Here is a 14,509-nt window from a genome sequence, read left to right on the forward strand (position 1 = left end):
TATATGATAAGAGAAACTTTCACTGAAGTCGACGAGATGGCCAAGTTTGCAATAAAACTTGACAACAAAATTCACAAGCGATCGACAGAGACTAGTCAGAGTTCGGCAATGACCCAAGCCACTCCTGTGCATGATCCCGATGCCATGGACTGTTTGGCGTATCGATTGGACATATCAGCTGAGGAGTATAAAAGACGAGGTGCAGATAGAGCGTGTTATAGCTGTGGAAGGAAAGATCACATGATAGCGCAATGCCCGACATCTAAAAGAAGAAAAGGAGGTTATTTTTCAAAATTTAATGATGCTGAGAAACGTATTAATGCTAGATTAGCTGAATAAGATAGCAAGATAGAAAACTCAAATGTCAGTAGTGAAGTTAGTAGAGCAGACAAGTCAAAAAATGGAGATGCTCGGGAGTGACGGTTGTGCCTCACCCGAGCAAGTTGGAGATAGGAGTTGAAAAGGGTGATCTCAGTAGTCTTGAAATGCATGATAATCGAATTATTACCATGATCCAACTCTACGACCCTTCCAAAGACACAACCATTAACGCGCGAGCCCTCATTGACAGCGGGGCTACGCATGAAGCTGTAAGTTCGGACTTTGTGAGCAACAACGGACTTAGCAGTTATCCATTGCCTGAACCCAGAAGTGTGACTGGATTCAGCGGTCATGAAGCATCAGTCACACACACTGGAGATTACATTGTCAATAATCAGAATCAAGAAACAACATTCATTGTCACAAAACTTCGAGACAAGTACGATGTAATCTTAGGAATCCCGTGGATCAAGGAAAACTTTCGATTGATTGATTGGGAACGAAGTACACTCAAGACGGACCCCATGAAGATTGCCACTGTTGAAACAGTGTCGTCAAGGCTGAAAAACACCTCGACGGTCCAAGGAATGGAGCCCAAGAGGCACGCTAGGCAACTTGACGAGGGGGTGAGTATCATAGATACACAAAAGCCCCCGCAATGTGAGTTCGATAATCACCCCTGTCTAGATCTTAACCATGACAGTAGCAAGCTGGTTTCCTCTCCAATTGTTCAATTAAACCATCAGGAACACGAGATTGACCCAAAACGAGAAAGTGCTACTGCCAAGACAGTATCATCAAGCCTGCCAAAAGCCTTAGAAGGTCCGAAGATGGAGCCTATAAGGCAAGCTAAGAGCTGTGATGAGGGGGCGTGTATCGTTGATATGCTTAAGCCCCCGCAATGTGAGTTCGAAGGCCTTAGTTCTATCAAGTTTTGTGAACAGATGAAGAAGAAAGCATCTTTGCAATATTTCCCAAAACCACAGATACCAATCCGGCAGAACCTTCACCGTAGCCAACAGTCAGGAATCATGAACCCGAGAAGATCTTACATCCAAAAGTCACTATTGTACGCCTTAGCAACTGCAAAAACGTCTTGGAATCTCTCAGCAAAACTAGCCGCAGAAAGTAACAAGAACACCCCAGAAAAGACGGCAGCAGAATTAGTCCCAAAAGCGTACCATGAATACCTTGCTATGTTTGAAAAAGGAAATTCAAATGTCCTACCCCCCCATCGACCATATGATTTCAGAGTTGACCTAGTTCCAGGAGCCACTCCTCAGGCTGGTAGAGTAATTCCCCTATCACCCAAAGAAAACAAAGCTCTCAATGAAATGTTAAACAAAGGACTGGCTAATGGAACCATCAGACGAACAACCTCTCCGTGGGCGGCCCCGGTTCTTTTCACGGGAAAGAAAGATGGAAATCTACGCCCATGCTTTGACTATAGAAGATTGAACGCGCTTACGGTTAAGAATAAGTATCCTCTTCCATTGACAATGGAATTAATTGACAGCTTATTGAACGCTGATCAATTCACCAGTCTCCATATGAGAAATGGATACAACAATCTCAGGGTTCGTGAAGGTGATGAAGAAAAACTAGCATTTATATGTAAGGCAGGACAATTCGAACCGTTAACTATGCCCTTCGGCCCAACTGGAGCACCCGGATTTTTTCAGTACTTCATTCAGGATATATTAAAGTCTCGCATAGGAAGAGATGTAGCGGCATATCAAGATGATATACTCATATATACTCAACCAGGAGTGAACCATCAAGAAGTTGTGAAGGAAGTATTAGAAATCCTGAAGAAGCAAAACGTTTGGTTAAAGCCTGAGAAGTGCAAATTCTCACAATCTGAGATAGCGTACCTTGGACTGATTATTTCGAAGAATCAAATCAAAATGGACAAGACTAAAGTTCAAGCAGTTCAAGACTGGCCAATCCCACGTAACCTATCTGAAGTCCAAACATTTGTAGGCTTTTCAAACTTCTACCGGAGATTCATTTCACAGTTTTCGAAGATAGCACGCCCATTACACGCCCTATCACAAAAGGACACTCCCTTCGAATGGACGGACCAATGTCAACGCGCATTCGAAACACTGAAGACATCTTTCACCTCAGCACCAGTACTGAAGATAGCGAGCCCGTACCATCCATTTGTTTTAGAATGTGACTGTTCAGACTTTGCCCTAGGGGCAGTACTATCACAAGTCTCTGAGGACGATGGCGAACTCCACCCGGTAGCTTACTTGTCACGATCACTCATCAAAGCAGAAAGAAATTACGAAATTTTCGATAAGGAGCTTCTAGCAGTTGTGGCGTCTTTCAAGGAATGGAGACATTACCTTGAAGGCAACCCCAACAGACTGAGTGTAATCGTATATACCGACCACAAGAACCTTCAATCACTGATGACAACAAAAGAATTGACCCGTAGACAAGCTAGATGGGCGGAAATTTTAGGAAGTTTTGATTTCGAGATACGCTTCAGGCCGGGTAAGCAATCAACGAAGCCGGATGCTCTGTCGCGAAGGCCAGATTTAGCTCCTTCGAAAGAGGACAAGCTCTCGTTTGGACAGTTAATCAAACCTGAAAACCTACCGGAGGATGCTTTCATTGATGAATTAGAAGTGATTGAGAAGTGGTTCGATGATGAGAGGCAAGTAGAAGAGCCGGCAATAGACGAAATTGAATTGGAAGATGAAAACGATAATGAAGAAGTATGGAATGATTTAAAATTAATTGAAGAAGTTAAAATCAGATCACGCAATGACTCACGAATCACAGAAACTATGAAGCTATGTGAAGAAATGCCGAATTCAAAGTTATTGAAAGACTACAAGTGTATCAACAGAGTGTTATATTTTAAAAATATTATTGAAGTCCCCAATGATGCAGAACTGAAACTGATGATCATTTGATCTCGACATGATAGCAGATTAGCAGGACACCCGGGTAGGATGCGCACTCTCGCTTTAGTCAAAAGAGCGTTTCACTGGCCATCACTAAAGAGCTACGTAAATCAATACGTTGACGGATGTCATTCATGTCAAAGGATCAAAGCAAGAACAACAAAACCCTTCGGAAGTTTACAACCGCTACCAATCCCGAAAGGACCGTGGACGGATATCTGCTATGATCTAATCACTGACCTACCACAATCCAATGGACACGATAGTATCCTAACTGTTGTTGATTGCCTAACTAAGATGGCCCATTTCATAGCCTGTAACAAAACTATGAATTCTGACCAATTAGCTGATTTAATGATTTCGAATGTTTGGAAGCTCCATGGGACGCCTGAAACTATCACATCCGATAGAGGCAGCGTCTTCATCTCTAGGATAACAAGAGATATCAACAGGAAGCTAGGGATTCATACTCAAGCGTCGACGGCTTATCACCCTCAAACTGACGGTCAGTCCGAAATTACAAACAAGGCAGTGGAACAGTACATCAGGCACTTTACAAGCTACAAGCAAGATGATTGGTCAATGCTCTTACCAACTGCAGAATTTGCGTACAACAACAACGAGCATGTTGCGATAGGTATGTCTCCGTTTAGGGCTAACTACGGCTATGATGTAGGATTTGCAGGAGTAGCGTCGAGTGGACAACAAATCCCACTGGTTGAGGACAGGTTCAAGCAATTACGTGAAGTGCAACAAGAATTGAAAGATTCATTATTGATTACGCAAGAAAATATGAAGAATCAATTTGATAAGAAAGTACTGGAAACACCAAAATGGAAAATCGGGATGAAGGTTTGGTTAAGTAGCAAACATATATCAACTACGAGACCAACCACGAAATTCTCTCACCAATGGTTAGGACCATTCAAGATAAGTAGTAAAATATCAACTAATGCTTACAAGTTAGAATTACCAATGTCGATGAAAAAAGTTCACAATGTTTTTCACGTAAATTTATTAAGAGAATTTAGGAAAGGCACGATCAAAGGTCAAGAAGCAACACAACCACCGCCAATTGTGATAGAAGAAGAAGAAGAATATGAGGTCCAGGAGGTATTAGACAAAAGAAGAAGAGGAAAAGGGAAAATGGAGTATTTAATCAGTTGGAAAGGATATGATTCAAGCTTTGACACGTGGGAACCGGAAGAAAATTTGAAGAATGCGAGTGAGTTAGTAAAACAATTCAATTCAAAATATCCAAATGCAGATGAAAGTTATAGAAAGGCAAAGGGGTACAAGTGAGGGTTATGGCTTTTTCCCACTGGGTTTTTTAATGCCAACCCGGGGAAAGATTCTAACCTGCAAGAGGGGGTTGAGTCATAAAAGGGGGAGTGATGTTATGAGCCTATAAGACTATGCTTATACTGAGTTACTGGATAGTTCTTCAATATCCACGTTCACTATTGTACTAGTTCTTCACGTTGCAATCTATACACTAGGCAGCAACACCCTTGACTCTATCCTGGCACGTCTCTTACATGGGGTCACCCCGGTACATTTCCAGGCTCGAGACCCCCCCCACAGTATTCTCAACTTAGGAATCCTGAGTTAGGATAGCATAAGGCTGAGAACGGAGATAGGAGTAAGATACATGTATTACATATTAGTATATTACTCATATCTGAAAATAGAAAGCTCGTAATCCTAGCACTTACCCAATAGTAGAAATAGAAGTTATTCCATTAAAAAGCACCCCAATCTCTTGGGTTTCAAGTAAGTTGTGGGGGGGTTTTTGAAATCCTAAAAACAGTCAATTTTGTGGTGAATGGCTTTAACACAACTCCTTGTCCAACCTTGTAGCTCTCAAAGTCACCAAAACACCCTTGTACTATGTTCAACAGGTTGGTTGATCAATGTTCAAACACTGTCAGGTGTTCTAAATTGACAATCTCACTTTTCACAATATCAGATGTTTGCTACCTATCTGGGAGATTGTTATCTACCATCTAACCTACCTTCGAAGTCAGGAAAAGTGGCCTGCTATTTTAAAGGTACAAGGACAAAGATTAGAACAGGACCCTTTGATGTTTGGATCTGTAATGCTGATTACATTTACCCTACACTTAGATCACAAATGCTCATATAACCCTGCACAATATCTCTAAACTTACCCTTCACTCCTCATGGACAAGTCACCACATAAGCATTTCAGGGCTCAGGCAGCTCTCGCAACAATCCACCAGTGGCTAGTAGTCTTCCAACACAATCAAATACCAAAATTTCATATGTTTTGTGTCCTCAAACTGTGCCTGTCATGGCCATCCCAAAGAATGGAAAATGGGATTGAAAACTTTCAATCATTTTTCAAGCATATCATTGAATGGAATATGTATATCTTAGACTTATACTTTAGGTGATTTTGCTTCACTCTCTAATCATTATTAGCATTGATTTTGTGTTTCTTAGATTTTAATCATACAATAATTGATCACACATTGAATTCATTAAAGATAGAGCTCCCAATGAAGTAAGACAAAGCATTGTCCAGAAATATATCATATCTTGGAATGCAAAGAGGATCCAGCACCACCCCCAAGATAAAATATCTATGCTTTTCTGATCAAAATTCTCAGCACCCCTTCACAACTGGAGTTCAGACTAAAATGAGCCTCTTTGCTAGCTTAACACAAGTGCCACCCCGTGCAGGACCCTCACCTCTCTGTTGGCTTGGAGGAAGGACTTTGTTAAGTGGGTCATTTTTGTGGTGTGCTATCAACTTGGTTGTTGATGGACCCAACCCCCTTCATGAGTGGACCCTTTCCTGTTTTCTTCTGTGAAGTGGCAAAAGCTTATGTGCGGCACCTGGCGGCACTAGTTGAGTTGGTACAGCGTGACTTAATTTAATGTTTGACAGTGGTAAGTTTGGAAGTGGTTGTACATCCACATGGTGGGTGTGGCACAAAAAGTCAAAATATAGGGTGTACACGCCCTCTCATCAGCTTTGAGCTTTTTCTTTTGTTCTTGGAATTTCTCACACTTTTCTCACAACCACCACCTACAATCATGCCAAAGGGCCAATTGGTATAGAAATCTTTCAAATTGTTGTAATGACAATACCGCAAGAGCACCGCACTATGTTGCAGTTGTGGTGCGGTTGCGTAGCGCTTTTGGGCGCCGCAATAGCAACGCAATATAGTGCGGTGCCAGCGCTCCGCAATCCGGGTTCAAAAAACCCCTTGGTCAGAAACCCGCACCACAATTGCGGTCGGTTTTTGACGGTTATTTAGGGCAAATATTGCGGAAATAGGGCAATATTGCGCATTTTCCGCAATATTTGCCCAACCGCTCCGCAACGGCAAGTTACAAAAAAAACACCCCATTGCGGAGTGGTTGCGTAGCGTAATAATGCGCCGACTGCGCAACGCAATGGAAATAGGTTGAAATCCATTGCGTTGCGTAGCGCTTGCGGTGTTGGTAATGATGAATTTGAACAAAAAGATGATTCTAGTAGAGAAGCATCAATACAAGATGTTACAATCACTTGTTTTGAAAATAACTGCTTACATGAGTTTTAGTTTGATGTATGTATGATTGAATCAGATTTTACTTGGGTATTTTTTGGTAGATTGATTTTTTTGAATTGAGACTTGAACCCTTACCAAACTTACATGAGGGGCGGTGAAGTGAAATAACCATTTTCCAAATACAGTCAAACCCTTCTAAAGCTGTACCACTCTAAAGCCTTAACCCGTCTATAGGCAGGGTTTTTTGGTTCTCCCAAGTTGGGAGGGGCCAAAATTTGATAAAATCCCATAGTTTCTGCCTAACACATTAACCCATACCTAGAATTCAGAAAAAACCCTATCTTTTCAATGTAAAGCCATAGAAAAGTGGTCAATAGGGAGGTAGGAATCCTTAAATTCTTGCTCCTGAGTATTGGTGTACCAATCAGGTACACACCATGACTGAAAGAAGACAATTTGTCACCACCAGAGCACTATGGCATAGTGGTCATACTGTTTGACAAAGCAAATTCACTTTACATCACACAGATTGGGAATCCAATCTATGTGGCTGTCTCTTCCTGCTCAGACAACCTTCTAAAGCCATGTTGTTCATGTCTTTAGAGGGATCTTTTCTATGGCTGTAGAGAGACCACCCTCTAAAGCCATGTCTTTCATGCCTTTAGAGGGATTTCAATGTATAGCTATGAATGTATGCCTATTGAGGGGTTCCCCAACAAAGACATAACCCCTCTATAGCCATAGGTGTGCCTTTCCCCAAGTGGTATGGCTTTAGAAGGGCTTGACTGTAACAACAAGATTATAATTGAGGTTTAATCTCTTCAAAGGGTCTACTGGCATTTAATAATCTAAAAATTTCATGTGATTGTAATTTGATTTTTAATCTAAGAACTAATGTATCAGCTGATGGATTAGATGCACCACAAACTAAAATACGGCTTTCTGGATCACTTAAAGTTAATAAGACTTGAAAAAATGCTTCTGTGATTGTTTTAGTGTAATTTGCAAGAGATAAACAATTTGTTTGCCCTTTCAATAATTTTCAACATTGGTTATTCAATTTTTTCAATTTTTGATCTTGATTTTGCGTGCTCAAAAGGCGGGCCCTGACGCACGCAATATAAGTACACTGGGCGGGTCTCAAATCCAGACTCCGCACCCACCACGTGATTGTACATACGGACTGGGGTGCGGGTTCAAGGGGCCTCCTGGAAGCCGGGTTTACATCGGTTTGGGGGCGGGTGGCGGGGGGTTTTTCAGATTCGGGTCGGGGAACGGGTAGGCCCCTACCCGCGTTTTTCGGGCTGGGGCTCACCCTGATTTCAAATTCCACTCCGCCACGCACACAAACACATCACACCCCATCACACCTGAGCACATCTCAACACTCACGATCTCAATTCGTTTCATTTCCAAAAATATGTACCACCCACCCACCCGGCAATGTCGACACTGCTAGTTTTGCGAAGTGGAAAGGTTTTTCTCATCCAGGCAAACCAGGCGGCCGCCGGCGGCGCCCCCCCATAAAGCTTAAGTCTGACGTATGAAATATGACAGACTTGAGTCTGGACTCTGGTTCTCTCTGGTTGGTGTTTTAAAGATGTGATAAACATCGAGCTAACAAACCATAAAACGAAATGGAATAACGGGTAAAAACGACGGAGTTCACACTATGTACATACATAGTTCACATTCCCATCACCCCGGGAATTGAATTGTCTGCTCTCACGCTTGCAACTTTGAACAAGATGCACCCTTGAAACCTTCAAGTTGTCTTTGAGCTTTTCACATCGTATTTTATGTTGTACCCCATTTTAATTTTATGTACCCAGCTGATTGTCATCCAAGTCTTATATTTTGGCACAGCTTGTCATCTCTCAGTGCCATAGAAATAGTTACGTTTCATCTTTTTGAGCTTCGTATCTTGATCGACTTCAACCCTGATACTTCACCGCTCTCGAACTTCGATGTCTGTTCCAAGCTATCAATGTGATCTTACTTCAAATTGGTCTCCCATCTCTGAGCATGGAGAAGCCTCTACTCCTAGTTCTGCATTAGGGCACGGCGAGGAGAAATACCCTTCCGATCCAGATTTCTTAAAGGACGTGTCTCTCGTGGTTATTGGTGACTTAGAGCCAGTAGAATCTCAATGCCCCCCAGAAATAAGCACCTTCAAAACAATCTCAATCATTGTAGTTTGCCTGCTTGGTTATATTCTCTGTGTGAGTTGTGGATTTTTTCCAGTCTCTCTTGTTTACCGTATAAAGACCACAGTTGTTATGTTGACTGATGGGTGGATGTTATACAGAATATGTCGCAGCTATCTGTAAATGTCATTCTACCTGTGATGCAAAAAGATTTCGGTAAATTCGATATTTGCAAAATACTATCACAAGATCAGAAGGGCTCATATTGAGGTTGCGATTTCCATCATTGTAGACGCCAGGCATGCGGATGTGCAATGGATATCAAGTACCTTCAAGCTTGGTTATTGTAGCTTTCTGCTGTTGACGGGTCGCTTGGCCGATACTGTGAGCCATTTTTTGTATTCCTGTTGACTGCGAACCTTTATAAAGATCGTCGCGTCTTGCTTACAATTTATCAATTTTCTTTTCGCTCAAACTGATGTGTAATTGACCTCGATCGAAATTGCCAATATACAGTACGGTCATAAGTTTTGCCTCCTGATTGGACTATTTCTTTTCGGAGCATCATCACTTGGTTGCGCTGCTGCTAGAGATCTATATCTGATAGCGATTTTCCGGGGAATACAAGGAGTTGGTTCAGCTGCGATCTCGCCGTCCCTTCTTGGAATCCTTTCTACTAGCTTTGCTGTTGGTACCCATGCTAGATCAGAAGCTTTTGCAACTTTTTCAACAGGTTCACCTTTTGGAACTGCTCTTGGACTATTTTGTGGTGGATTTGTGACTCATGACGCTTGGCTTGGTTGGAGAAAAGTTAGTAATCTGTCACATCTATGAAAATGGGTTTTTTCCACTGTACTTCATTCAACTAACTTGATGCTCTTTGTCGTCCAGTTCTTCTACGCAGCTTTCTCTTTGACTGTTATCATAAGCATTCTGTCATATCTAGTCCTGCCACCTGATCTACCTAGGGTAGTAGGAAAAGATAGAAAGCAATTCGACTGGTTTGGCGGTGGAATGGTTGCTATCGGACTTCTGACCCTAGTGTCATCGATATCAAGCCTTATGCATCATGGCTGGACTACCAATACTTTATTAGCACCTCTCTTGATTTCTATCTTCTTGCTTTGTGGATTCATCTTGTGGCAGCTTCACTTGGAAAGGAATGGATTTCAGGACCCTATTGTGAGAATATCATATTTGACAAACTATAGCGTAGGACCAGTGAATATCATAGCAGGGCTTCTCTGGGTGGCCTATGCGGATCAAAACTACTTTCTGAATCAATAGTTCGTGATTAGTTTCGATTAAAACTCGATGATGACACGCAACTCTATACAACTTCAGTAGACTTGTTAAACTGACATTGTTTTGAACATCTCGTTGACAGTTTTCAAGATTATTTACACCTCTCACTACAAGACACGTTGATCCGTTTTCTTCCAATGTGAGTTGATCCATTTTTCTGCTACTTCTCTCGGTAGCAGTGTAATCCTGCATTTCGCTTATCTAGTGTCTATGATTTCGTATACGAAGGTTGGCTGTGGCTATCATACTTTGTCTCATCACCGGTCGAGCTGCACACCGCTGGTCATCGCCTCTTTTAATCGTCATAGGATCCATAATGGCTACCGTAAGTGATTTTTCGCTCTAAATTCTGTCCATCTACAATCAATTAATATTTGACACACTAATTTGGGATGTCGGATTCAATATTTCCAGATTTCATGTCTTCTAACATGCCTACTACAACCAAATGCAAGTTATTGGACGTTTAACTTCTTGTCTATAACGCTATCTATAATCGCTTCAGATTTTGTTGTCAGTTTTATTTTTTCAATCCTCTACTCATTTTAATGCTTGATCACTTTGAAAGAAAGTTGGAAATCTGACTGATTTTGTGGTCTGATCTATCTATCGAAAATTAGTTCACCGTTGGAAGTATGTATGCTTTACAAATGTCAAAAGAATCTGATCAAGCTTCTGCAGGAGCTTTGTTCTTAACTTTCACACGTGCGTAATCCTCTTCAGGTCTTTTGATCGATTTGGCAGCTCTTTGATGATTATCTGCGACGAAAATTAGAACTTACTTGTGTAATGGGTTTAGCTCTCGCAACTTTGGTACAAGTGAGTGAATTCCATTCACACATAGAATCTATGCAAGCTTCTATGGGTAATGAGAACTGATAGTAATCATTATGGCTTGTCTATAGGTCAAAGTTACTTCGGACGCAAGTGAACATATGCACGTAGATGTTGACTTTCATGAAGATATGGTATGCTTTTCCCTCCCTGAGTTCCTCATTGATCTTCAAGAATCGAACACTTCACTTGTGTTTTATGGATAACTGAAATGTTTGATGCTCTCATTCTAGGCTGAAGTGCCTCGTGAAGCAGAATTGGAAGGTCTAAAAGCGGCTTCTTGGACGTGTTTTGCCAGCGTTTTGTTGGGTCAGTCCAACTCTAGCAATTGACTTGAAATAAAAGACATACTTCAAAGTCTTAAGTTTCACAGATAAACTTTTGTGAAGCCATTGATAACTAATCAATCTGGACATCTCTTTTGGCTGGTGGGATCTGTCTTTGATATCTTGATTTAACAGCTACTCAGATTGCAATTTTCTGTTTAAGAGGTATGGCAACTGTCGGAGGTCAAAAGTATAAAGAAACCATAGCTTTAGAAACACATATAAAAGATGAAGACTTCTTAACAAGAACTTATACACAAGTCACGTACAACCATTTTGGTTTTCCTCCAAAGTCACCACCTGAAGCTTCTTCCAAATGAGTAAGACTCATCAGAATTCTGTAATTGATCAAAACAAGGAGGTGATAGAATTCGCACCGCACAAATATATTTATGAATAGAACTCGCTTCTTTTATGTTGGTTGAATTGTTTTTGTATTGCAAACTGTATGTCAAGACTGAGAATTTCTTGTTTGAAAGTTCTCCAAAGGGGTATATGTAAATAATTTCACTCCCTGGTTTGTTATATAATATTAAAGTAGAGAGTTCAAGACTTTGGAAGAAAGCACAAAGACCTCTTTACACACAACTTTGATGTAAAGAAGTGTGCCTGCAATCAAGACTATCATTTCATAACAAGAAAATTACAGCCGTTGTGAGAACTATTGGTAAGTTTTGAGGTGATGGGTGTCGCCAAGTTTTAACTGGAGTTTAATCTTTAGTCCAAAACTCAGTTTTTTTTGATCTCACAGGCCTAAACCTTGTTTTGGCTCCTGCAATATGCTTCTATCCACTAAATATCTTTTGTAACCGCAATTTGAGTGACTGTACTACCTTTGCTAGAAAGGTTGCTCGCGCGACCGCAGATGAGAAGAGAAGAGATCCTGAATTTGGCCGCAGCCTGCTGCAAAGCCGCTGCGCAGCCCAAATCCAAAATCGGCCCGATCACAAATCTTCAACAAAATCGACTTGACCTGCTGATGGTCTCTGTCTTTGCCACATTCCGAGACTCATTATAACTATGCTTACAATAGATTGAGAACTTGGGTAGACAGGATCAATCATGCAGCGGAGCCCAGCTCTCATTCGATGAAATCGAACATGCACCTCAGTGCATATTCTTAAAGTCTATCTGGTGCAACGGTTTGCTGCCGTGGTCCCCACTGTTGGAACCGACTCAATACATAGTAATGTGTTCGAGCCGGCGTGCTCTTTTGTCTTTTTTCCACTTCGATCTCATTGGAAAAGGACAAGTCTTTTTTTAAAAAAATCATTTACATATTCTTCTTGCCCAGTCAAGAGCTCAAACGAGGTTATGATATGAAAATGATCGCACTGACACAAAATGTGAATCTGATATGTCTTTCAAATTCCAGCAAAAAGAGTCAAGCAGCCAGCCTTGAACCCATGCCAGCCAGACTGCCACACGGGCACTCGGGCGGCGCCAAACTGCTCAACCAGTACTGCTTTGTGCACACACTCAAACCAAGCACTTATCACACTGGCAGCCCGGTAGAAGTCGCGCAAATTCGCTGTATGCTTGATTTAATCATCATGAGCTAGATGTGTGTGCTTTATGATCGATCTCCCCAAAGCCAGAGATCAGCAGGTCAAGTCGATTTCGTTGAAAATTTGTGATCGGGCCAATTTTAGATTTGAGCTGCGCAGCGGCTTCGCAGCAGGCTGCGGCCAAATTCAGGATCTCTTCTCTTCTCATCTGCGGTCGCGCGAGCAACCTTTCTAGCAAAGGTAGTACACGTTTGATGAGCTAATGTATAGCAAATCTAGGTAGTCCCGACCCGAAGGCCCAAGACTTCCAGTGTACGGGTTTCGGAGAAAACCCCCTGCTTCATGGTAATCTGTGTTTAAGTTATCATGAATGCAGGGCGAGTCTCTTCGTCGAATCTTCAATAAAATATCTCGTTTAGGTACAAAGAAAAGATACCAGTTTCAGGAACTGAACTGATGAATTTTATTCGCACCAGCTATTCCAGTCAAGACACGACTGATGAGCTTTGTAAGCTAAATTGTGTTTACTGGAGAGATATCTTAAGAAAAAGATTGATCGAAAGGACTCTGGGTTCTAAAGAACACACTCGAGAGTTTTGCAAAGAATTTGATTCTTTTAAGAAGAATCCAAATTCTCTGGTTAAGGTTTTATTATGGATCCCACTATTTCTCGCCCCCTCGGCAAGTATCCGTCGCCCCTTGTCGGACCGGAGATGGGGCGACAAGCAATTCGTCGCCCCATTTTATAAAAGGGGCGACTAAAAGGGGCGACTGGTTTATTATACTTTTTGCTCCCATCCTCCCTATAGTGCGATGGATGGCTAATGTAACTAGAAGTCGAGGGACTGTAAATGTAGCTAGAGGGACTGTATTACAAACTGTCCATTCTTGAATACGACCACCACCACCGGGGCCAGGATCCAGTTGGATCCTGGCCCCGGTCATCGAACAGCGAATGTTGATTAGATCCTCTCTCAAGCTCAGATTTTCTCATCAAAACAAGAGCGAGAGGAACGCGCCGACCATGGGTGCATAAACATTTCTCTTAAATTGGCATAAGGGGGCATAGATCATACAACAACACAATAGTAGATATCAGAGGTGAATAAGAACCAAGACATCACTTGAAGAAGAAGTGAAAATAACAAAAGTACCAACTACAGGAAGTTGAACAGAACACACATAAGAACAACCAAAAAGATGAAGTACAAACAAAAGAAATCATGAAAGTACATCATGAATAAGGTATCCATTGATAAAGTTACTTATCATCTCGATGAGCCCAAAGATCCATCTGGACTTGATACTTGTGAATCCAATCCGGAATCCGAGTAGTGGTGATGGTGGAAGTCTGGGACTGTCCGTAAATCTCTGGAAATGGGACCAACCCTTTATCAGTACCCAACGTAACAAAATGATGACCGTTTACAAATGCAAGAATTATAGGAAAATTCTTATTAGGTCGAGTACGATATGGAAAGAATGTGTAACAGTTCGAGTCGGTTGGATTGAAGAGGATCACTGGGCACTCGTATGCACTGGCAATGACGTAGCCTAAGTAAGGCATGCGCATCCAATACTCTTCATCGCATCTTTCCCCCTGGGGATTGAGCCGGTGAAGCA

The 14,509-nt window shown here is 41.7% G+C and overlaps 1 protein-coding gene across 1 annotated transcript; it reads left to right on the plus strand.

The window, feature by feature from the left end:
- Positions 1–8,733: 8,733 nt before the first annotated feature.
- MELLADRAFT_93519 (uncharacterized protein) lies at positions 8,734–11,384 on the plus strand (the record flags this gene model as incomplete). Its single annotated transcript, XM_007405927.1, has 11 exons — positions 8,734–8,988; positions 9,124–9,297; positions 9,430–9,723; positions 9,805–10,199; positions 10,301–10,357; positions 10,447–10,543; positions 10,633–10,731; positions 10,839–10,923; positions 10,994–11,037; positions 11,124–11,186; positions 11,286–11,384. 11 exons carry the CDS (start codon positions 8,734–8,736, stop codon positions 11,382–11,384), a joined length of 1,662 nt encoding a protein of 553 aa, XP_007405989.1.
- Positions 11,385–14,509: the final 3,125 nt, after the last annotated feature.

This window comes from Melampsora larici-populina, assembly GCF_000204055.1.
Source record: "Melampsora larici-populina 98AG31 unplaced genomic scaffold MELLAscaffold_5, whole genome shotgun sequence".
Classification (NCBI taxonomy): Eukaryota; Fungi; Basidiomycota; class Pucciniomycetes; order Pucciniales; family Melampsoraceae; genus Melampsora; species Melampsora laricis-populina.